This window comes from Peromyscus eremicus, chromosome 8a (assembly GCF_949786415.1).
Source record: "Peromyscus eremicus chromosome 8a, PerEre_H2_v1, whole genome shotgun sequence".
NCBI classification, from domain to species: domain Eukaryota; kingdom Metazoa; phylum Chordata; class Mammalia; order Rodentia; family Cricetidae; genus Peromyscus; species Peromyscus eremicus.
Window position 1 is genome coordinate 27020435 of NC_081423.1, and position 20879 is coordinate 27041313.

The window sequence follows — 20879 nt, forward strand, 5'->3', positions numbered from 1 at the left end:
GAAAAAAAAAATCCAATCAATTCTGAGCACCTCTGACTCTGAAGCCTAACCATTATGATTTTTGTTTGTGGGTTTGTTTCCCCTTGGTTTTTTTTTAACCCATTAAATTTTTTTTAGACAAATTTATTTTGCATTCCCCTCCTCGGTCTGTCTCTCTCTGCCTGCCTCCCCCAGATTCTCACGTGTGTGTGTGTGTGTGTGTGTGTGTGTGTGTGTGTGTGTGGTGGGAGGGGTGTTATCTAAGCCAGTCACTTCGTACTTTTTTGGGTGTGTGTGACAGTCTGTCACTTTACAACCTTGGCTGGCCTGGAACTCTTTATGCAGAGCAGGCTGGCCTTGAACTCACAGAGATGCACTGGCCTCTGTCTCCTGAATGTCAGGATTAAAGCGTGTACCACTATGCTTTGCTCACTTGAGACATCAGACCAAGTTTCTTGAGCTCACCTGTTCCCTACACTGACGGCCAGGAAGCCCCCAGGGATCCACCTGCCCCACCTCCCTTCTTGTGGTTAGCTCCTGAGGGCGAGGACTACACCTCATTGTCCTGAGCAGGGCGTGCTGTTGCACAGGGGTCCTTGTCAGTGTATGCTCATCACAGACGCCTTATGCAACCAAGGACTGTGCATCACAGCCCACATTGCCTCCTTGAACTTCCCCATTGCCACAGTCTGGAGGGGCATGCAGCCTAGGTACTAGTAATTCTGTCATACTGGTAGAAAAGCAGCCTCAAGACTTTGAATACGTACTTCAGGCCCCTAGTAAGTAGGAAAGTTAGATGTGTGAAACCTTGCCACCCACTGTCCCTGGAGTGCACCTTAGCCAAGACACAGCTTTGTTGTTGTTGTCTCTGTGTAGCCCTGACTGAGCTAGACCTCACTCTGTAGACCAGGCTGGCCTCGAACTCACAGAGATCCACCCTGCCTCCTGAGTGCTGGGTTTAAAGGCTTGTGCCACCACACCTGTCTCAAGACTTACCTTTTTTTTTTTTTTTTATATTCTGGCCTCAGTTTCCCCTCCTTTCTCTTCCTCCCAGTCCCTTCCTCCCTCCCCCCTCTGTTCCCACCTCCCAGTCCACTCCTCCTCGGTTTCTGTTCAGAAAAGGACAGGCTTCCTATGGATGTTCACAAAACATGGCATATCAAGTTGCAGTAAGGCTAAGCACCTCCCCCATGTACTAAGAGATGGGCAGAATTTTACAACTGTAGGGTAGCGATTGGGGGTGGCACAGCATGGACCCCCCCTCACACAGATGACACCGGGGCCATCCCTGAGCTGGGCGTGAAGGTGGGTGGTGTCCAAAGCGTTTGACTTGGTGCTGACATCGGGCTCCTTTCCCACTAACTTTGGTTTAGACAGAGCTGCAAACGAAGACTCGATTTCATGAACATTTTAACCCTTCTGCCTTCTCATGCTCTTCTCTGTGTGCATTTCCTGAACCCAGCCACCGAGAGAATTCTCCATCACCCTGAGCACTCCAGGCTTCAGTTCTCATAGTCTGTGTATTTATAGACAGAGTCGCTGCGTAGCCCAGGCTCACCTCAAACTTGCCATCCTCCTGCCTTGGCCTTCCGAAATTCGAATCTTGTAAAATTTTGCCCATCTCTTGTGGTTACTTTAAAACCCAACCATAAAGTAGTTTCTGGGAGACACCTGACCGAGGTGGGGGACCACCCAGGAGATAACATTTCTCAGGGAGGAGATTCTAATCAGGAGGGAAGAAGTCAATGCATCCACATTAGGCTTTGCTGCCCCTGAGTTGGGGGAAGCAATCTTCGGATATCTGTTTGGATTGTCTTCACTTTAACAGCAATCAGTATGGCCGACTGCAGAGCCTCTTCATCTACAGCGTTTGATGAGCTCTGTATATAACTCACTATTCCTGATGCTCTGCCAGGGGAAACCATATCCCCAAATCTGCCCTGCCTGAGAACCTTAGCATACATAAGGACATTATAAAACCACTTACAGCCATATGCTAAGGCTCACACGAGTCTGCAGTGACGGTATACCTTTAACATGTGCTTACTGTGTGCACACAAGCTGACATCTGTAGGTAGTAGCCACCATTTAATGAGTGCTCAGCTGTCTGCTAAGAGCTAGATTTCCATTCTGTTGCTAAGCCCTCTCCAGTGCCCTGGGATCTTACAGATAGGACGGGCTAAGTTAGAGAATTGAATAACTTACTAAGACCACAAAGCTGGTAGTTTGGGAAGTTCAATATGGCTCCGCACACACACACACTGTCCCTGTACAATAGGCGAGAGGGTTTGCCTGGGGAGTAATGAAAAGCTATAGAGAATGTGTTTTGAAAGATGAGGGCAGGTAGAGACAGATATGGAAGAGTTGCTCTAGCATGGCCCAGGGCAGCATGTGCCAGTCACACAAAGCATGATCCCCATGAGGACTATCTTGGTGATTTAGAGGAAGATGGGGATGGACCAAGAGAGTTTTGGGGATGCTGATCTCCCTAGAAGTTTACACCTTATCCCCAAAGCACGTGGAGAGCTGTGAGGAGAATGTGAGACAGGCGTGCTGGCTCATGGTTATTGGGCCCCCGGTTCTCAGGGGGTTTGTAGTCATCCAAGGCAGTGGCGTGTAAACCAGTGCAGGAAGTGTGTATGCCCTTAGGTTTAGGCATTAGGTCACAGAAGCGAAAGGCTGCTTGTTGCTCCCTGGTTGGAATAAAGGGGATCCATAGCTGGGGATGCCCAGCATTTTCCCAGCAAACATTGTTCTTGGAGAGTCCCAAAAGGAAACCCTGTCTAGTAATGTTGAAAGACAAGCTGCCTGCTAAAGGAAGTCGCTGGTGTTTACTGGATGCCTACAGGGCACCTGCCCTAGACTGCCGAACGAATGCCTAGTACACATATTTTCATCTGGTTATGGAAGTGACTTCGGAGAGGCAAAGAATGGAACCAGTTGTTTGAATGCTTGCGCAGCGTGCACAAAACCCTGGATTTTATCCTCAGCATCACATAAAACAGCATGGTGGCACATACCTATAATTCCAGTTCTCAGGAAGTGGAGGCAGGAGGATCAGAAGTTCAAAGTCATCTCTGGACACATAGCAAATTGGAAGACAGCCTAGGATAGATGAGGACCGTGTCTGAAGAAGGGGAGGGAGAGGGGGAGGAGGAAGAATAATTGCTCAAACATTCCTAGCAGCCCTTTTATGTGGTACTTTTTATTTCCCCCTCAGCTGACTGCACACGAAGCCTTGGGAGCCTCTGTGATTTGAATGTAGAAACTTTTACCCTTTTTGAACTGGCTTGCAGAGTACAGCCAAGTGCTGGTGCAGTTTCCTGAACTCTCGATTCCCTGAGTCGGGAGCTGGAGAGATGAATGTCATTCGTAGGCTGCTGCATCAAAGAAGTGGCTGGGGGATTTCACACAGCAGAAATGTAATCTCCTGGTGCTGAGGTACAAGTCTGAATCATGGCGTCAGCGCTCCGAGGGGTCCGTTCCTGCCTCTCCCGGCTTCCGGTGCTTGATGGCAGTCTGTGGTACTCCTTGACTTCTAGTTGAGTCTTTCCAGTCCCTGCTCTGTCTTAACAGGGTTTTCACTGTGTCTCTCTTTACCTTGTCTTCTTTCTGTCTGTCTGTTTTGTGTTTTAAAAAAGTTTTTTTTTTTTTTTTTTTAAGATTATTTTATCTGCCAACCATGGTAGTGCACGCCTTTAATCCCGGCACTAAGGAGGCAGAGGCGGACAGATCTCTGTGAGTTCAGAACAGCCTGGTCTACAGAGGGAGTTCCAGGACAGCCAGGGTTGTTAAACAGAGAAACCCTGTCTGAAAGACACCAAACAAATGAAAAATTTGTTTTATCTTGTTTGTGAGTGTTTTACCTGCATGTATGTCTGTATACCACTTGTGTGCCTGGGGCCCTTGGAGGTCGGAAGATGGCATTGGATCCCTTGGAACTCAACGTATGGATAATTGTGAGCCACCGTATGGGTTCTGGGAACTGAGCCCTGATCCTATGCAGGAACAAGTGCTCTTAACTACTGAGCCCTTGCTCTAGTCCCTATTTCTTTTCTCTAGAGGAACTGTCCTAACCCACTATGACCCCATTTTAACTCAAGTTCGCCTGGGAGGATTCTGTGTCCCAGTAAGGTTACATTCTGAAGTCCTAGGCCGACATGAATTTAAAGGAGACCCCGCTGACCCTTGCATAGGGAGGAGTCGCTATTTGTAAGCCAGCCTTTAGGAGATCCTGATGCATGTGGTCAACTCACTGTCATTTGAGAGCAGGGGAGAATAGTCCCAACTCGGAAGTAATGGTGGGAGTTCATTTCCTATCCATCCACAGTGGGCTTCACTAAGGTGCCTAGGAGAAGCCATAAAAGGAATCTGAAGATGAGTGACAGGAGCTAGGAGTATCAGTGAGGTGCTTCAGGGCCCTCAGGGGAATATCAGTGCTGACTGGCGTCACAGAGGGATGGTTTAGCACGTGCAGACCTTGGTTCACTCCCCAGCAGACGGGGGGGGGGGCGGGGGGGGGGCGGGGGGGGCACGACAGAGAAGGGGGTGAGGCTGGCTGTTAAAGGGAGGGGAGAGGGAGGGAGGTCGAGAGGAAGAGAAAGAGTAGGAGGTGGTGGAGGAGGGACCCAGAGAAGAGAGCTAGCTGTAAGACTGGATCAATTAGAAAGCCAGCAGTGAAGCAGGGTCACATTGGTCTGACCCCAGATAAGAGGGTGTAGGAGGATGAGGAGTCTCTTCCATCCAGGAGGTATGAGGGATGTGCTCATATCAGGAAGCTGGCTGACTTGAAGACCTTGGGGGTGTGATGAAGGAGACCCTAAATGTTATCTGTGGGGTTGTTTGGAGAGGGGACTCAGGGGTCTGAGTGGGATGGCAGACCAGTGAGGGGCGAACAGGCATGTGTGACGTGTGGTCGCTGTCCTGGCTGTAGCTGGGCCTGGTACTGAGTGTTGCTTAGAGGGCCAGCAACTGTGGCTCTCAGGAATGAGGAGATATGGGGAACTGACCCATCTGCCATTTGCTGAGGAGTCCAGGGGGCCAGTGACGGGTGTCACAGGCGTGACTTCTCACCCTGCTGGAAGGAAGTCGGGCCCAACTTCCGCAGAAGGGGATGTTACCAGCATTGTTGGCTTTTGGAGAATGTTGAAACTGTCTGTCTCCTCAGGCAGGAGAAGCAATAGGCTGAGGGGAGGAGGGGAGGCTGGGGCCTCACTCAGAGGCCTTTGAAAAGCCCCTCCCCCTCCCCCTCCCCCTCCCCCTTCTTGCGTTTTCTTTTGAGATTTGCAAGTCTCCACTTCCTGTCGGTCACTAGTTGCACATGGTATTTCCTCACCTCTTGCTTTATGATAAACACATAGGCTTCCAAATGTTGTGTTTAAATCTGTCTGTATGAATGTCCAGTAGAACTCTGTATTTATCAGAAGACGATGCAAAATTGTTTATCATACTGAGAAATTTCAAACACACATGAAATCCCGGGAGAGGTGTAGAAGCTTGGGGAGCTGGATTTCAGTGAGCAACAAGAAAGGTGCTGTCCTTCCTTGCCTTAAGGCGGCATGTCTCATAGTCTAGCAATCTGAAACACACAGGGCTTCCGTGGGGGAGGCAAGTCAGTGTTTACAGAGGACTGGAAGCCACCAGGACTGTGAGGTATAAAGTGTTATGTATGAGAAAGGGTACAGCTGTGTGTTTAATCCTGATGCTAGTCCTTGTACCTTTGGTAGGCACTGAACCCTTGGCTGCCTGGGACTTCCTTATACCAGATGTCAAAGACATCTCTCGGTCTGCTAGTATCATGGCCACGGGGAAATTCGTACCCAGGCAGTTTAGCAGGTGGAAGCTGCAGTTCTTAATCTCAGCCAGCTTTTCATAAATCTCTGGGTTTAAAGGACTCATCAGATTATAAAGCACTGCGCCAGGGATTTTCGCCAGAGTCCCGCCTTGAGGACGCTCTGGAGTTTCCCTTTCCCACACGCGGCTTATCAGTAAAGCTCTGTTTCAGTCCAGGCTTTCTGGAATGTTGTCACTCTGCCCCTCCAAAAAAAGAGGTGGTGGTATGCTGTGGCAAAATAAATTTAATGTACAGTTCCCCCAAATTATATAAAGATTCTTCACCATACTAATGTTTCAGGAACTGTGTTGATAGGTACTTTAGGAGTGAGCAGTGTGGTGTGCGTTGTTTCCCAAACTGGCCTATGGAACCCTTTTCTTTAGGAAGCATGTCACAAGACTGATTGCCTTCAGGGAACACACATTGGGAAACATTGCCTTTGATGGGTCTGGTAGGTAAATAATGTATCGTTCTTTTTTTTTTCCTCCGGAGCTGAGGACCGAACCCAGGGCCTTGCACTTGCTAGGCAAGCGTTCTACCACTGAGCTAAATCCCCAACCCCTGTATCGTTCTTTTTAAAGTTTAAAAAAAAAAGAAATTTCTCTAATATTAATAAATTCTTCATAAACTTTATTAAAACTAAAAACATCACAAGATATATCTAGGTACATAAAAATAATGGGTTGGTTTCATTATGATATTTTCATGCATGTCAGTCATTGTACTTTGCTCATACTTATAATTCTTCTTGAGGCTCACAAGGCTCTGTGAAAGCACCTGTCCTATCTATACTTAAGCAAGAAAAATGCTTCCTCTTTCTCTGGACTCCAGTTCACCCAATTTCTCAGACTTCCCCGCTGGTCTTCATGCGTGTTACAGTTGCCCACTGAGATGAGCGCTGAGATTGCCCTCACCTATGTAGTTCTACCAGTGTGTGCCGTTCTCAAAAATAGGAGCTTCGGGCAGTTGTCGAGCGTCTCTTTTGTATCACGTATTGGGGTCACAAGCTGAATGACGTGAGCCTCGTCCCCACCCCCATGCTGCTAACAGTCTGTGTGGGAGGGGCAGTGAGAGTGAGTGAGTGAGCCCATGGACATGAGTGGATAAAAAGTCGGAGATGCTTAGGGAGTGACTGACAGACACTTGACAGGGAAATGACGTGTAAGCCGCTGCCTGAAGGAAAGAATGCAGACCAGGATACCAGGGGTGAAAATTGGGGGTGTCGCTTCCACCCCAATAGAGGAAGCTAGTGGTAACTTGTTGGACTTCAGAGTGCCCTGACCTTCAGATGCCAAGGTTTCAGGGGGTCATCGCCCTCCGTGGCTGAGCAGCTCCAAGGCTGGCTCTGGCTCCCGTCTTGTGCCCCCGCACTTGGGGCTGGCCCTGCACCCTAGTGCTGTCAGCCCTTCTAAGTCCAACACAGACATGGAAGAGTTTGCTACTCTACCAGGGTCGGTGCCACTGAGCAGGAGGGATGGCGGAGGGGATGGGGCACATATCTGCGATCTTTGCAGACCTGGCCAGGCATCCCCACTGCCTGTATATGTAGCTCAGTGTGGGGACTTTGTGCAGGTTATGATTGATGTATCCTTGTTTCCCTGAACTCTCCCTCCAGGGTAACGCTCTTTCTACTGGAGGACTCCCAGGTTGGTTCTCCAACGGTGGTTTCTTTAAATATATATTGCATTTATTTTTCACTTGCTTTGTGTATGCACTCGTGTGTGTGTGTGTGTGTGTGTGTGTGTGTGTGTGTGTGTGTGTGTTTGTGTGTGTGTGTGTGTGTGTGCACAGATGTGTGCATCCTGTGTGGAAGTCAGAGGACAACTTACTGGGCTTGGTTCTCATCTTTCACAATGTGGGTCCCGAGGATCATCAGGCATGGTGGCAAGCACCTTTTCCTTCTGAGCTGGCTGTCTCCCTGGCCCCAGGAGCCGTGGTTCTAAAGAAATCAAACCTGACCTGGCATCACCACTTCCGCTTCCCCCTGAATGGCTGGCTCTTCCTGTCTCAGAAGTGCTGCCCCTGTGTCACAGAAAGGGGGAGTCCCTCTGTGGGCTGTGACACCCCCGCATTGGTTACCAAGAGAAGGATGCAGGATAGCTAAGAGTGCCTGAGGGAAAAGGAGAGCATAAAAGGCCAAAGACATTCCATTCATTTATTCACACATGCCTTCACTAATTCAATAGGAATTCATTCGGTCCTTACTGTGTTGTTTAGAAATACCTGTCGGTTGTGAGATCTTTGCAGACCTGGCCAGGCATCCCTACTGGGATGCGGTCATATGGGACAGAAGTTTGGGAAGGTCTCTCTAAAGAACACTGGGACAACAGAGGGCCAAAGGAAGAGGAACAGCAGCCCACATTTCTAAAATCAGGGCTCACAGTACATTGCCACAAAATGCTATGCAGCCATTGAAAATTGCTCTGAGGGGGAAGCAGGAAGCTGTGTGTGATCCTATGTTCTGAAAGTTGTCTAAAGAAAACTCTAGAGAATCCATTGTCTTTTATTCTGAATCCCTCTGAATCATAAAGGAGCTGGTGGTGGTCCCACACCTTTAATCCCAGAGGCAAGTGGATCTCTTGAGTTCCAGGACAGCCAGGACTACACAGAGAAACCCTGTGTGTGTGGTGGTGGGCACAGGGGTGGGAAGAAGTCATAAAAGATCATTTGGGTATTTTAGTGAAAAGCTGGAGAGATGAGTCAGTGGTTAGGAATATTTGATGCACTTGCAAAGGACCCAGGTTTAATACCCAGCAGTCACATCGGGTGGCTTACAACTGCCTCTAACTCCAGTTCCAGGGTGTCTGATGCCCTCTTCTGGCCTCTAAGGACACTGCACAGACATGATGCACATAAACTCATGGAGGCACACACCCACATACGCAAAAAGACAAATAAATCTTAAAATTCATCAGTGAACACAAAACTTAACAAAAATTACTCAGTAGTAGGCAACTACTGAGGAAGACATTGGCATGCTGTATGCATTTTAGGGGGGTGCGATTGTGTGGCAGCTTCACAATTGAAGAGCTGATTAAGGGGGAGGGGAGAACATTTGAGTTGGGCCTCAAAACAGTAGTGACCTAGCCCTGTCCATACCTCTCCTTTTCTTCTAGCTACAAATCCAGTAATTGAATTATAAAATTACATATTGTTTTTTTTTATTCAGACAGTGTTGAAAAGCTTGAAAACAAAAACCATTCACTATTTCATTACCTGCCCAGATAACCACTGTAAACATTTTGGTGTGTATCTTAATAAAAATATATATATATATATATATATATATATATATATATATAGTCAATTATTAAAAAACAAACAAAAACTGGCTATGATAACAAAAGCAGGTTTTTGTAAGGTACATTTCCCTGAGTTCTGGTGACCGTGGCCATCTGTCCCTGGCCTCCATCTGCTCATCTCTACATGCACCTGGGACAGAAGGCTTCCTGCCTGGCTCAGGTGATAAGGGGCCAACATCTGGGGAGTGGGGATCGTCTGGGAGTGCCTTCCATCCATCTGTCCCTGTTGTCACACACACACACACCCCTCCTGCAACCTTGCTGCTGGCTATACCGGTGCCGCCGAGAGGAAGGTCACCCTGCCTGGCTTCATTCCTGCAGCCCACCCTGCCAAGCTGGTTGTTGATGCCTGCCAAGCGCCTGCCTGATCTTGAGAGAGCTTTGCAAGCCGCCCTGGGCATGCTGCTCCTTTGTCCCTGAAATCCAGGCCACTCGCCAGCAAGGCCTGCTTCCTGTACTCAAGCTGCTACAGCCTGAGAAGGCTTAGGTCAGGAGCGCTTGGGGAATGAAGAATGCAGGTCCTGAGGGCAAAGCCGCGGAATGAGTGCCTCTCCCCTGCTAATTGGGTTAGCAACACAATCAGCTGGACTTTCAAACTCAACAGGGCGAGCCCGCTGCTGCTGCAAGCCCTCCACCGCTGTTCCTACTCCGAAGTAGCAGCGCCCTTCTCTGGGGGAACAGGAAGAAACTCAGGCTCAGCATGACTAATTCCATTTGGTTTGGGGGCCCTGCAGAGCAAGCTAATAGACAGCTGTCCTTTTCTCCAGAGGCTCCCTTGGCCCCAGCTGTCCACACACCCCAAGGTAGAAAACTTTGTTCTACGCAAAGCGAGTTCCTTTGAGAGTACTCTAGCCTTCCACTAGGCTCCAGGCCTCAGATAAACCCCACTTATCTGGAGTTTGATTACTCAGCTCCAAGGAAGGGCCATTCTCCATTCTCACTTGGATCGCTGGTGTGTGCCAAATACGTTAAATTTATAGCAACATGACCCCGTATTTCTCAGACAAGGTCTCTGAAAGTCGGAATTCTGTACCCAAGGTTAGTAAATAGTAGAACTCAGCTTCCCGGCCAGAGCTGCTTCCACACATCTTTTGGCGTGAGGAAGGACGACCATTCTCTTCCTCTCAACATACGTTTTCAGCACCTGCTTGTGCGTCAGCCATTGAATTGGGCGTGGGGCAAACTGTATATATAGCACCTGGCCTTGGCTGTCTGGAATCTGCTGTTGAGTGGGAAGACACGTAAATAAGCAGAATTTGAGCTATGAAGAACAAACATTGGGAATGTAGGTCAGTGGGTAATGGGCTTGCCTAGCATACCAGATCCCTAGCATCACATCAACCACTTGTGGTTGTACATGCTCGTGATCTGTCATCCCAGCACTTGGAAGGTGGAAGCAGGAAGATCAGAAGTTCAAGATTACCTCTGGCCACATAGTAGTGAGTTAAGGCCAGTGTGAGCTACATAAAACCACCGCTCCAAAGGGGGGGCGGGGGGGGGGCCCGGGAATAAGCTGCATGTGAGGAGAGAAAGAAAGGAGAACCCTCACTTGGAACAATAGAAGTCAGGGGGTCTTCTCAGGAAATGACATTTAAGTTTTTGAGGGTCAGGATGAAGTAGGAAAAACATCTCCAAGAGCTAGCTGTGGCTGCCAGGGTCTTGTCAGCTGGTGCCTAATCTTTTCTAGAAAGCCTTCCTTTTCCCTGCTCCTTGGCATGCACTGTGTACCTTTCTTTGAGTTTCCTCTTCCAGAAGCTGCTCAAGGCAAAAGAGCCTTTTCCCAGGAACCTGTATGAGGACAGATAGGGTGCTCCATGGAGCTCTCTTTTCTCACTTGACAGGAGTTGGGGGGCGGGGGTAGATGAAGAAGGCGCTGAACTTCACTTCCTTGAGCTCCAAGGGAGAGAAGCCGGGAACTTTTCTATGTGATTGTGTTTTGTGGCTGATGAGGGTAGCATGGCCCCGGGCAAAGGTCATTTGGCAAAGGCTAATATGGCAGCTGCAGCTTGCCAGACACCCATGGCCTGAATTTAGAGCCCGGTGCTTAGAGGGAATCCCCAGGCGGCCTGCCTGCAGGGTTGTGGGGTCTGCTGGAGGTCGGGAGGGGTGCTGGGGAAGCTGCAACCCTACACAACGGCTGTGACTGCCTACCTTGAGCCCAGTACTGGGCTGGTGCAGAGATCTTATGGAAGACGCCTCAGACCAGGTAGATTTCGCAGATCATATCCTACCCACCTTCCCAGTCTGCTTTATCTAGGGTTTTCAAGACAGGGTTTCTCTGTGTAACCTTGGCTGTCCTGGAACTCGCTCTATAGACCAGGCTGGCCCCAAACTCAGAGATCTGCCTGCCTCTGCCTCCTGAGTGCTGGGATGAAAGTTGTGTGCCACCACCGCTCACCTGGCCTGCCTGGGTCATTTATTTATTTATTTATTTATTTATTTATTTATTTATTTATTTATTATTCATTCATTCATTTATTCATTTATTTATGTATTCGTTTATTTATTTATAGGCAGGGTTTCTTTGTGTAGTTTTGGTGCCTGTCCTGGATCTCGCTCTGTAGACCAGGCTGGCCTTGAACTCACAGAGATCCACCTGGCTCTGCCTCCCGAGTGCTGGGATTAAAGGCGTGGGCCACCACCGATCGCCCGGCCTGCCTGGCTCTTTTAACCACTAGATGTTACCTCTGCTTTACAGATACTGTGCAGCTTGAGCAACCTTCCCATGCTGCATCTTCTGAGGCAAATTCTTAGACTTTTTTCAAGACTTGTCTCTCTAGCCGGGTGGTGCACACATTGGTCATTCCAGCGCTCAGGAGGCAGAGTGGGGTTGGGGAGCGAACATTCCAGACCAGACCAATCTACATAGTGAGTTCCAGATTAGCAAAACCAAAGAAAAACTTCTCTGTTTTGTTTTCTGATGTCCTGATATCCCCTGACATCTACTGGACTCCAGGCTGTACCTTGAGTATGTTTTCCTTCCTCCATTCCTCAACAGTTAGTTATTGGGCATCCAGCTGTTGTATTTACACCAAGGTGCTGGGGTTTGGAATCTGCCCTAAAGGAGTTAGAACTCCTGGAGTAGCACATGAATGCACCGAACAATGTAGACAAAAAGCATGCAACATCGGCAGGCCATTTCCTTAATTTAAGTTGGGAATAAAATGTCTTCATGACTTCAAAAATAAAATGTTGATCTGCTCATGGTGGCTCACACTTGTAATCCCAGAAGGTAGTAGGCTAAGGCGGAGTTTGAAGTCAGCCTGGGCCAATTTAGCAAGTTTGAGGCCAGCTTGTTCTACATTGTAAGAGACTGCCTCAAAACATAAAAATAAAGCCATGCATAGTGACTCAGACCTGTAATTCCTGCACCCGGGAGGTGGATAAGGTAGGAGATCAAGGTCATCCTGGGCTGCGCAGTGAATTTGAAGCCGTCTTGGGCTACCCAAGACCTTGTCTCAAAAAACAAACAAGCCATTTTCTGGGTAGCACAGAGCCATCGGAATTAGGAACTCAAAGCAGCTGCCAGTGCCTGCGCTGGGTCTGCACAAGAGTGGGCTTGTCAGTCACGCACGATGGAGGAGAGGTTCAGAGAGCCTTATCCCTTTCTCCCGAATTTGCTACTGTTGCTAAAATCCCTTCCTGGTGGAAGAAGTTGGTCTATCCCTTCCCCTGAGGTCTCAGCTAGAGTCCGTCCTGGGGGAACCAAATGAGTTTGTCTTCCTTACAGAGGATAGGAGTTGCTTAAAGGGGTGTGAGTGCTCCTCCCTGCTCCCAAAAAAGCCACACCTGGGAAGCCTTGACCCAGCAAAGGTAAGAGCTTCCTTCACCAAGACTCCCCAGGCCTGTATATTCTAGCCCCTCCCAGAAGCCATGTGCAGTTAAGGCAGGGGTGTATGCAAGAGTGGTAGAGAATGGCTAGATACTCAGGTGAGGGGCTTGTGACCAGAAGTGGCTATAAACAGTCACCACAACCAGCTGGGATAATCCTTTGCAAGAGGATACAGCTAAAGGCTCCAAGATAGTGGACCCTTGGCTTCTGATGCATTGGAGAAGGGGGAAAGTCATTGCGCTCAGTTGTGTACCCACTGGTGACCCCGGCAGGCTCTTAGGGAGAGTTCCAATCTAGTGCTCACACAGATGGCCCTGGTTAAACTAAATGAGACACACACACAGAGCAATATACAATGTTACACACAGGAAAATGTCAGAATGAAACCCATTATTTTGAAAGTCTTCTGGCCTCTGGTTCTCTTGCTAGTTCAGCAAAGCCTTGGGATTAAGGGATTTTTTTTTTTTTTTTTTAAAACTAGGTTTCTTCCCACATGAACTAAGAGACAGGAAGAAATGTATCCAGGCTCTGTGCACTTTCTAGGAGCAAAGCTCTAGAGCTGTAGAGAGAGCTGATGCTGACCTCTTGACCTCTGAGGACAAGCCAGAAGAGAAGAGAGGTTTGGGAGATCTGAACCCAAGCTTCTGCCGGACCGGACCGGCCTCCCTCCCTGTAGGGAGTATGGTTGTCATGCAGGGGCAGCTTTCACGGTGCTTTTCATTTCTCTTAGGTCTGTTCCAAGGACTGGGGTTGTTGGCTCCTGTGGTGACTGGGTGTAATAAGAGGATCTGCCATGTGCTTCCCACAGGAGGTGTCCTATGGGACTTCCCCAGTACCCGTAATCAAGAGTTCCGATTTGCCCACTTCCTCACCAACACTTGTTTATTTTAAACTTGTGCTTTTTGGCGTTGGTTTTTTTTTGTTCATTTATTTGTTTGTTTGATTTTGTTGTTGTTGTTGTTGTTTTTGTTTTTGTTTTGGAGACTGGGTTTCTCTGTGTAGCTTTGGAGCCTTTCCTGGAACTCACTCTGTAGCCCAGGGTGGCCTCGAACTCACAGAAATCCACCTGGCTCTGCCTCCAGAGTGCTGGGATTAAAGGCGTGCACCACCACCGCCCGGCTCATTGTTTTTTAAGTAACACTCGTCTCCAAGGAGTGTGAAGTAGTCTGTGGTTTTATTTGTATTTCCCTAGTGATTAGCAATGTTCAGCGTCTTTTCATTTGCTTACTAGCCATTTTTTTTTTTTTTTTAAATTCATTTATTTATTATGTATACAGTGTTCTGTCTGCACATATCCCTGCAGGCCAGAAGAGGGCACCAGACCTCATTACAGATGGTTGTGAGCCACCATGTGGTTGCTGGGAATTGAACTCAGGACCTTTGGAAGAACAAGCAGTGCTCTCAACCTCTGAGCCATCTCTCCAGCCCCCTGCTTACTAGCCATTTTTAATCTTCTTTAGAGAAATGCCTTTTCCATACTTTGCCTATTTTTGTTTTATTTTTAAGATTTGTTTTTATTTTGTAACTCTGTGTGTGTGTGTGTGTGTGTGTGTGTGTGTGTGTGTGTGTGTGTATGTGTGTATGCATATGTGTAAGTGCCTACAGAGGCCAGAAGAAGGTGTCAGATCCCTTGGAACTGAATTTACACGGGCGGCTGTGGACTGTGGGCTGGAATCAAACTCAGGTTCTCTGGGAAAAGAGCAGACCCTTTTAGTTGCTTAGCTGTCTCTCCAGCATGAAAGTTTAATTTTAAAATTTACCTTATATTTCTTCTTCTCTGCTGCCTCAGCTTTTGGAATCATATTTAAGAAACCATTGCTTTGTCTAAAGTCATATGCATCTACTCCATTTCCCTTTAAGAGTTTTTCAGTTTCAAATCCTACAGTTAGGTTTGAATCTGCCTTACTGAATTCGGCTATATCCCTAGAGCCTAAAATAATGCCTAGTATGTGGAAGGTTCGTGATACTTACTGAGTGAAATGAGTGAGTTCATATCTCTAGTGAATGAATGAACAGACACTCCTTTCTAGTCTTAGTCTGCAGCTGGTTGAGTAAAGAGTTAGAGAAGCATGTGCTGGGTGCAGTAGGGAGGCCTTGCCTAGTGTGTGTTTGGCTCTGGGTTTGATCCTCAGCACCATTTGAGAGGTGGGCTGACAGAGAATGAAGGTACCAGTTTGCTTAATGTTTCTAGTAAGTCCTCATGATTCCTTGTCTGCCAGTTTCCTTCCCGTTTTTTCTTCTGTTTCCCTAGTTGACAGAATGCCGATAAGATTTGTATGTGTTGGGCAGGCTTTTGGGAGCACAGTGACTGTGGTGGGACGCCTTGCTCAGGCTTGGTGCAGTGGGAAGGGGGCTTGGACCTGCCTCGGCTCAGTGTGCCGGGCTCTGCTGACTCCCCATGGGAGACCTTAATTTGGGGGATGTGGGGATGTGGGGTGGCTTGGGAGAGAGGGCTGGGAGGTGGGAGGAGGGAGGAGGGGGCATCTGTGGGTGGTATGTGGAGTAGAAAATTTCTTAATAAAGAAAAATGAAAAAAAAAAAAGATTTGTATGTGTGTGAGAGATAGAAAAGTATACATGCTACATTCAGCCACATGTGAGAGCTGAGCTAGCCCAGAATGCCACAGGTCCAGGCCAGAGGACCAACAGGGACTGTTTGGATTGTGAGCAAAACAGTCTCAGTGGTTTCAGCAACCAGATGGTGGTGATGTTCCAGATCCAGTGAGACACATTATGGACAGCCCAGCAGCTTGTGCCAGCGTCCAGCCTCCAGCATTCCTTAGTTCTGTGCCTACAGCCTTTGGGCTGTACAGGCTGATATATGACCTTTGTCTGCCTCATCCTCTCTTGGGCTTCCATCTGCCCATTCTCTTCCTCCACTTTGCTCTCCTAACACCAGAGTTTCTACCAGGAAAGGAGCACTAAAGCCAAGAGCCATGGAGATGTTTCCTAAACATATATCTAACCTACCCTGATTAAAAGGCAAATATCTTAGGTATATGAGAAAAAATTATTGTAAAAATCTTCGTTGGAGCAGGCTGTGGTGGTGCACAGCTGTAATCCCAGCCCTTGGGAGGCTGAGACAGGAGGATGACTAGTTCCAGGCCTGACTGAGCTACATAGTCCTTTATTTTTTTTGGGGGGGCGGGCAAAAGTGGGGAGCTAGAGAGATGGCTCAGCAGTTAAAAGCACTTTCAGTTCTTTCAGAGAACCCAGGTTCAGTTCCCAGCAGCTCACAAGAATCTAATCCAGGGGATCTGATGCCCTCTTCTGGCCTCCTAGAGCACCAGGAATGTATGTAGACACACACACACACACACACACACACACACACACACACACACACCCCACATATACATGTAGGCAAATACTCATACACATAAAATAAAAATAATTTTAAAAAGAAGGTTTGATGGCTTACATCTGAAATCTAGTATCTGGGAAGCTGAGACAGCAATTTGACTTCAAGACAGGCCATGTTGCATAGTACGTTCTAGCTAGCCTGAGCCGTAGAGTGAGACCCTGTCTCAAAAATGAAAACACATTCTTGATTTAATATTTCTTTCCCTGTTTTTTCTTGTGTTCAGCAGATAAATTCAGAAAACATGGTAGTGTAGAAATTACCATGAGAGAGGAGAATGTTGGTGTTCAGAGCCTGTAGTGGGAAACAGTAAGGGTGGAAACAGAAGGCAAAATGTCCACCATGAGTGGTCACGGTGGACAGGACTTGCTAGTTCCTCGAACTAGTCTTTCAAATCTATTTGTTTGTTTACTGAGGCATGTCCTTGCTATTGCCTTGGCTATCTAGAACTCACTGTGTAGAACAGACTGGCCTCAAACTTTCAGCTATCCTCCTGCCTCTGCCTCCTGGGTACTGGGATTACAGTCATGTCCAACAGCACCTTTTAGTTTAGTCATGTTTTTATTTTTTTTCCCAAACTGGGGGAAACAACCACTCACAATCCTATACACAGGGGGAGTTAGCAGAGAACCCAGAGAGGTTTCTGTGTGCTAGACATCCGGCACACATTCTCATTAAACCTCGGCTACTGAAGAAGAAAAAAGGCAGAGAAGTGACTTGGCTGCCGGATAGAATCAGAATTTGGATGTGGGTCTCTGCCTTCAACCCACCATTCTTTTGTAGCTTTAAGTATTGGCACAGTACCTTTCTTTGGAAAATGCCTGGCTTCCTCTGTCATCATGATGGGACTCATGGGCCTGTGCTTAGGGAGGGTGAATGAGAACTGACCTAGAGTTTCTAGAACAGAAGCACTACCACCTGAGGTTTGAAACAAATGAGCAGGACGTAGAGGGAATCACTGCCCACCCCTGCCAATCCACAGGCAGGCCCTGGGTCTTAGTGTCCTTGACCCTTTTCTGTTCACTTTCCTCCAGGAACTGAAGCTGCCTACCTTCCGCGCCCACTCCCCGCTCCTGAAGAGCCGTCGGTTCTTTGTAGACATTCTGACCCTGCTGAGCAAACACTGCCATCTGTGCCCCTCAGCCCGGCACCTGGCCATCTACCTGCTGGACCACTTCATGGACCAATACAATATCACCACCTCCAAGCAGCTGTATACTGTGGCTGTTTCCTGCCTCCTGCTGGCAAGTAAGTAGAAACTTACTTGTGGCCCGCTGAGTTGCTGCTAAACCACTACTTATTTCCGTACACTTCCCATGGCCTCTGTGTTCATCCTTTGCTGGATGGGAACTGTCTTAATAACTGCCAATATTTTTTGCACCTTTAATATACCAGAGAAACTAATAAGTGTAGGTGGGGTTTTCTGTCCTGCCAGCCAGCTTCCAAATACCCACACAGAGACTTATGAATTATAAATGCTCGGCCAATAGCGTAGGCTTGTTACTAACTAGCTCTTACAACTTAAATTAACCCATATTTCTTATCTACGTTCTCCCATGTGGCGGTACCTTTTTCAGCACAGCATGTTCATCGCCTGCTTCCTGTGCATCTGACTGGTGACTCTGCCCACTTCTTCCCAGCATTCTCTCAGTCTGGGTCTCCTGCTTAACCTCTTTCTGCCTAGCTCTTGGCCATTTGACTCTCTATTAAACCAATGAGAGCAAAACACCTTCACAGTACACAGAAGGATTAGTCCCACAGCAAATAAGGATATTCACAGTTGCATCTTGATGAATCTACACAGTGGCTTTAGAAGACAGTCTTGGTAACTGGTGTGATCAAGGCTCAGAGAAGCTTAGAAACTCGTTTTGGGTTGCCCAGCTAGTATATGACAGATAGTATTTGAGACTGTAGCTGCTTGATGCCAGGCCTGTGTCCTTGACCTCGTGTCTCCTGCTTCTTTCCATGAGGACTCTGAATGGGCCCTAGCACTCACTGTGTTTAGAGGTGTCTAGAGATAGAACAGCTTGATTTGGATCCATGATGTAGCCACCAGGCCTGAACACATTCCTTGTAGGGCCCACACCTTCCAAAGAGGCCTCACTGAAAACAGTCGATCTCTGGCCATCTGTCCTTCTTAGTGAGGATTACTTTGAGGATTGCTCTATCACTGTACTGTAGCTTGGGTGAGCTCCTGAGGTCTCTATGAGCTCACAGAGGTCTGCTATGCCATCTTGCTACTTAAAAACCACTCTAGGACAGACCAAGAGCCTCAGTATAATGGCCAGATCTTAGGCTCTTTCCCCTCTGGATTCATGTCTTCTTTCCTCATCACTCCCTGGATGGCAGGCACACTGGTGAAGCTCTGTCCCATCACAGACCTCTTCCTTCATTGCTTCTTGCTGCATTTGTGAACTTGGGCTACCCACCCCTATTGGAAACCTCTCCCTGTCGCATGAATCCTAAATGGCCTTATAATAAAAACCTGGAGCCAGATATCAGGGTGAAAGGTGAAAGATCAGAGAAGCAGAGCAAGCCACAGCCACCACCTCTTACCTCACCGACTCCTCAGCCTGAAAGAGCCAGAGTTCCTATCTCCTCCCACCTTATATATTCCTTTCTCTGCCCAGCCATATTACTTCCTGTTTCAACCTTTCTAGTACTGGGATTAAAGACATGCCACCACTGCCTAGCTCTGTTTCTCTTTTAGACTGGATTAATCTCATGTAGCCCACTGTGGCCTTGAACTCACAGAAATCCAGGCAGATCTCTGCCTCTGCCTCACAAGTGCTAGGATTGTAGGATTGAAGGTGTGTGCCACCACTGCCTGATCTCTATGGCTAACTCTGTGGCTGGCTCTGTCCTCTGGTCTTCAGGCAAGCTTTTTTTTTTTTTTTTTTTTTTTTTTGGTTTTTCGAGACAGGGTTTCTCTGTGTAGCTTTGCGCCTTTCCTGGAACTCACTTGGTAGCCCAGGCTGGCCTCGAACTCACGGAGATCCGCCTGTCTCTGCCTCCCGAGTGCTGGGATTAAAGGCGTGCGCCACCACCGCCCGGCCAGGCAAGCTTTATTTCCTATATTACAAACAATATATCACCACGTTTCCCCGTTTTTTGTCTAAAATAATAAAGGTTATAACTAATATAAGAAAAACTATATACAGTAAATACAATAACTACATATAATATAGTCAAGAACTACATTAGCAATGTCCAGTTCATAAACATATGACAAATTTAGAGAAAATACTCCATTCTTTATCCTGTTTTGGTGAGTCCAAAATGTTGTACCTAATTCATTTTCTATCCTAACTTGTATTACCAACCCAAAACTATCTTTTGATGTCTTTCAAACTTGTACACTTTACACCTCTTTAATGAGTTTCTTTTCTGCATTTGTTAACTAGGAAAACTATAACTATCAACTCCGTCAGAGACCCAAGAAGGAAATAATATTAACTGAGTAAGCAGGAAGTACAAGCAATTGACTTCCAAAAAATGTGAGAAATGACAGAAACAGCTGGCTGCCTGGACAGTCACCCAAGGTTCCTCTGCAATGTTGGTACATTCATCTTTGGCCTACAGGCCTAAGATATCTGACAGACTTTTCTGTGATGCAGGATATTCTGAAGGGCTGTCCTACCTTGTCTTGTCAAGGTTCTGCAGTCCTTTCTTTTGTGTCCTACTTGTTCATTTGGATAGCATACTGTTAGCAGTTGAGGCAAGGGCATTTTCTTGCCCAGTGGCTATCTTTTGCCACAAAGAAAGTAAACTCCATATGGAGTTTCTTTGATGCCCATCATCTTCTCTGAAGGAGATTGGTGCTGCCAGGAGCAGACATGTCTCATAGTCATTAAAAAAAAAAAAAAAAAAAAAAAGGGAACCTATGTTATTAAAACATCTTAAATGCTATATTCTGCAGATCTCTGAAGTGTTTGAAGATGACCTGTCTATCTAAAATATATCTCTGTTTGACCTTGAAAACATACCTAATATGACGACAGGATCTTGCTATCTAACCCTAGTGAGTCTGGAAGACCCTGTATAGATCAGGCTGCCCCCAAACTTTGCGATCCGCCCCAGTGTTGGGATTACAGGCATACGCCACAGTGCCTGGCAGGAGAGTGACTTTCAAATTTCCCAAACCCTGTCGTATTTTCCCCTAGGACCTCCGCCCTATTGTAAGTTGTCTCTAATCTGGACCAGCTAGAATTTGCAAGTTATCAGTGGGAGCTAATTTTGCTCAGAGCCCAGCCTTTTGTAGCATCTTATCATCTCAGGAAGAGATGCAGAGGCCTGTGAGACGTCTCCATCAGAGAAGGGCAACTCAGGCATCGTGTTTCAGGCACACCATGGCCTCTGGCCTGCTGCTTCTGTGATCTGTGGACTGCATCGAGGCCTGCTGGGCGCAGGAGACTTAGATTTCCTTGGGGCCCTGGAGTTCTCCCCCAGCGTCTGTCTGGGGAGCCTGGATGTTAGGCTCACACTGGAGACTCCATTGTGCTGCAGTTACCATGGTGGAGGAAGAGGGCCTTCCAGATGGAGAGGCAGACGCCGCCCCCCCTCCCCCCCTCCC

The 20879-nt window shown here is 47.6% G+C and overlaps 1 protein-coding gene across 1 annotated transcript in view; it reads left to right on the forward strand.

Moving 5' to 3' along the window:
• Ccnjl (cyclin J like) overlaps nucleotides 1–20879 on the forward strand; it is a 57935-nt gene that overhangs the window by 10188 nt on the left and 26868 nt on the right. Inside the window, exon 2 of the mRNA XM_059270365.1 lies at nucleotides 17341–17554. Coding sequence (XP_059126348.1) covers nucleotides 17341–17554 — 214 coding nt within the window. The remainder of the gene's footprint in view (nucleotides 1–17340; nucleotides 17555–20879) is intronic.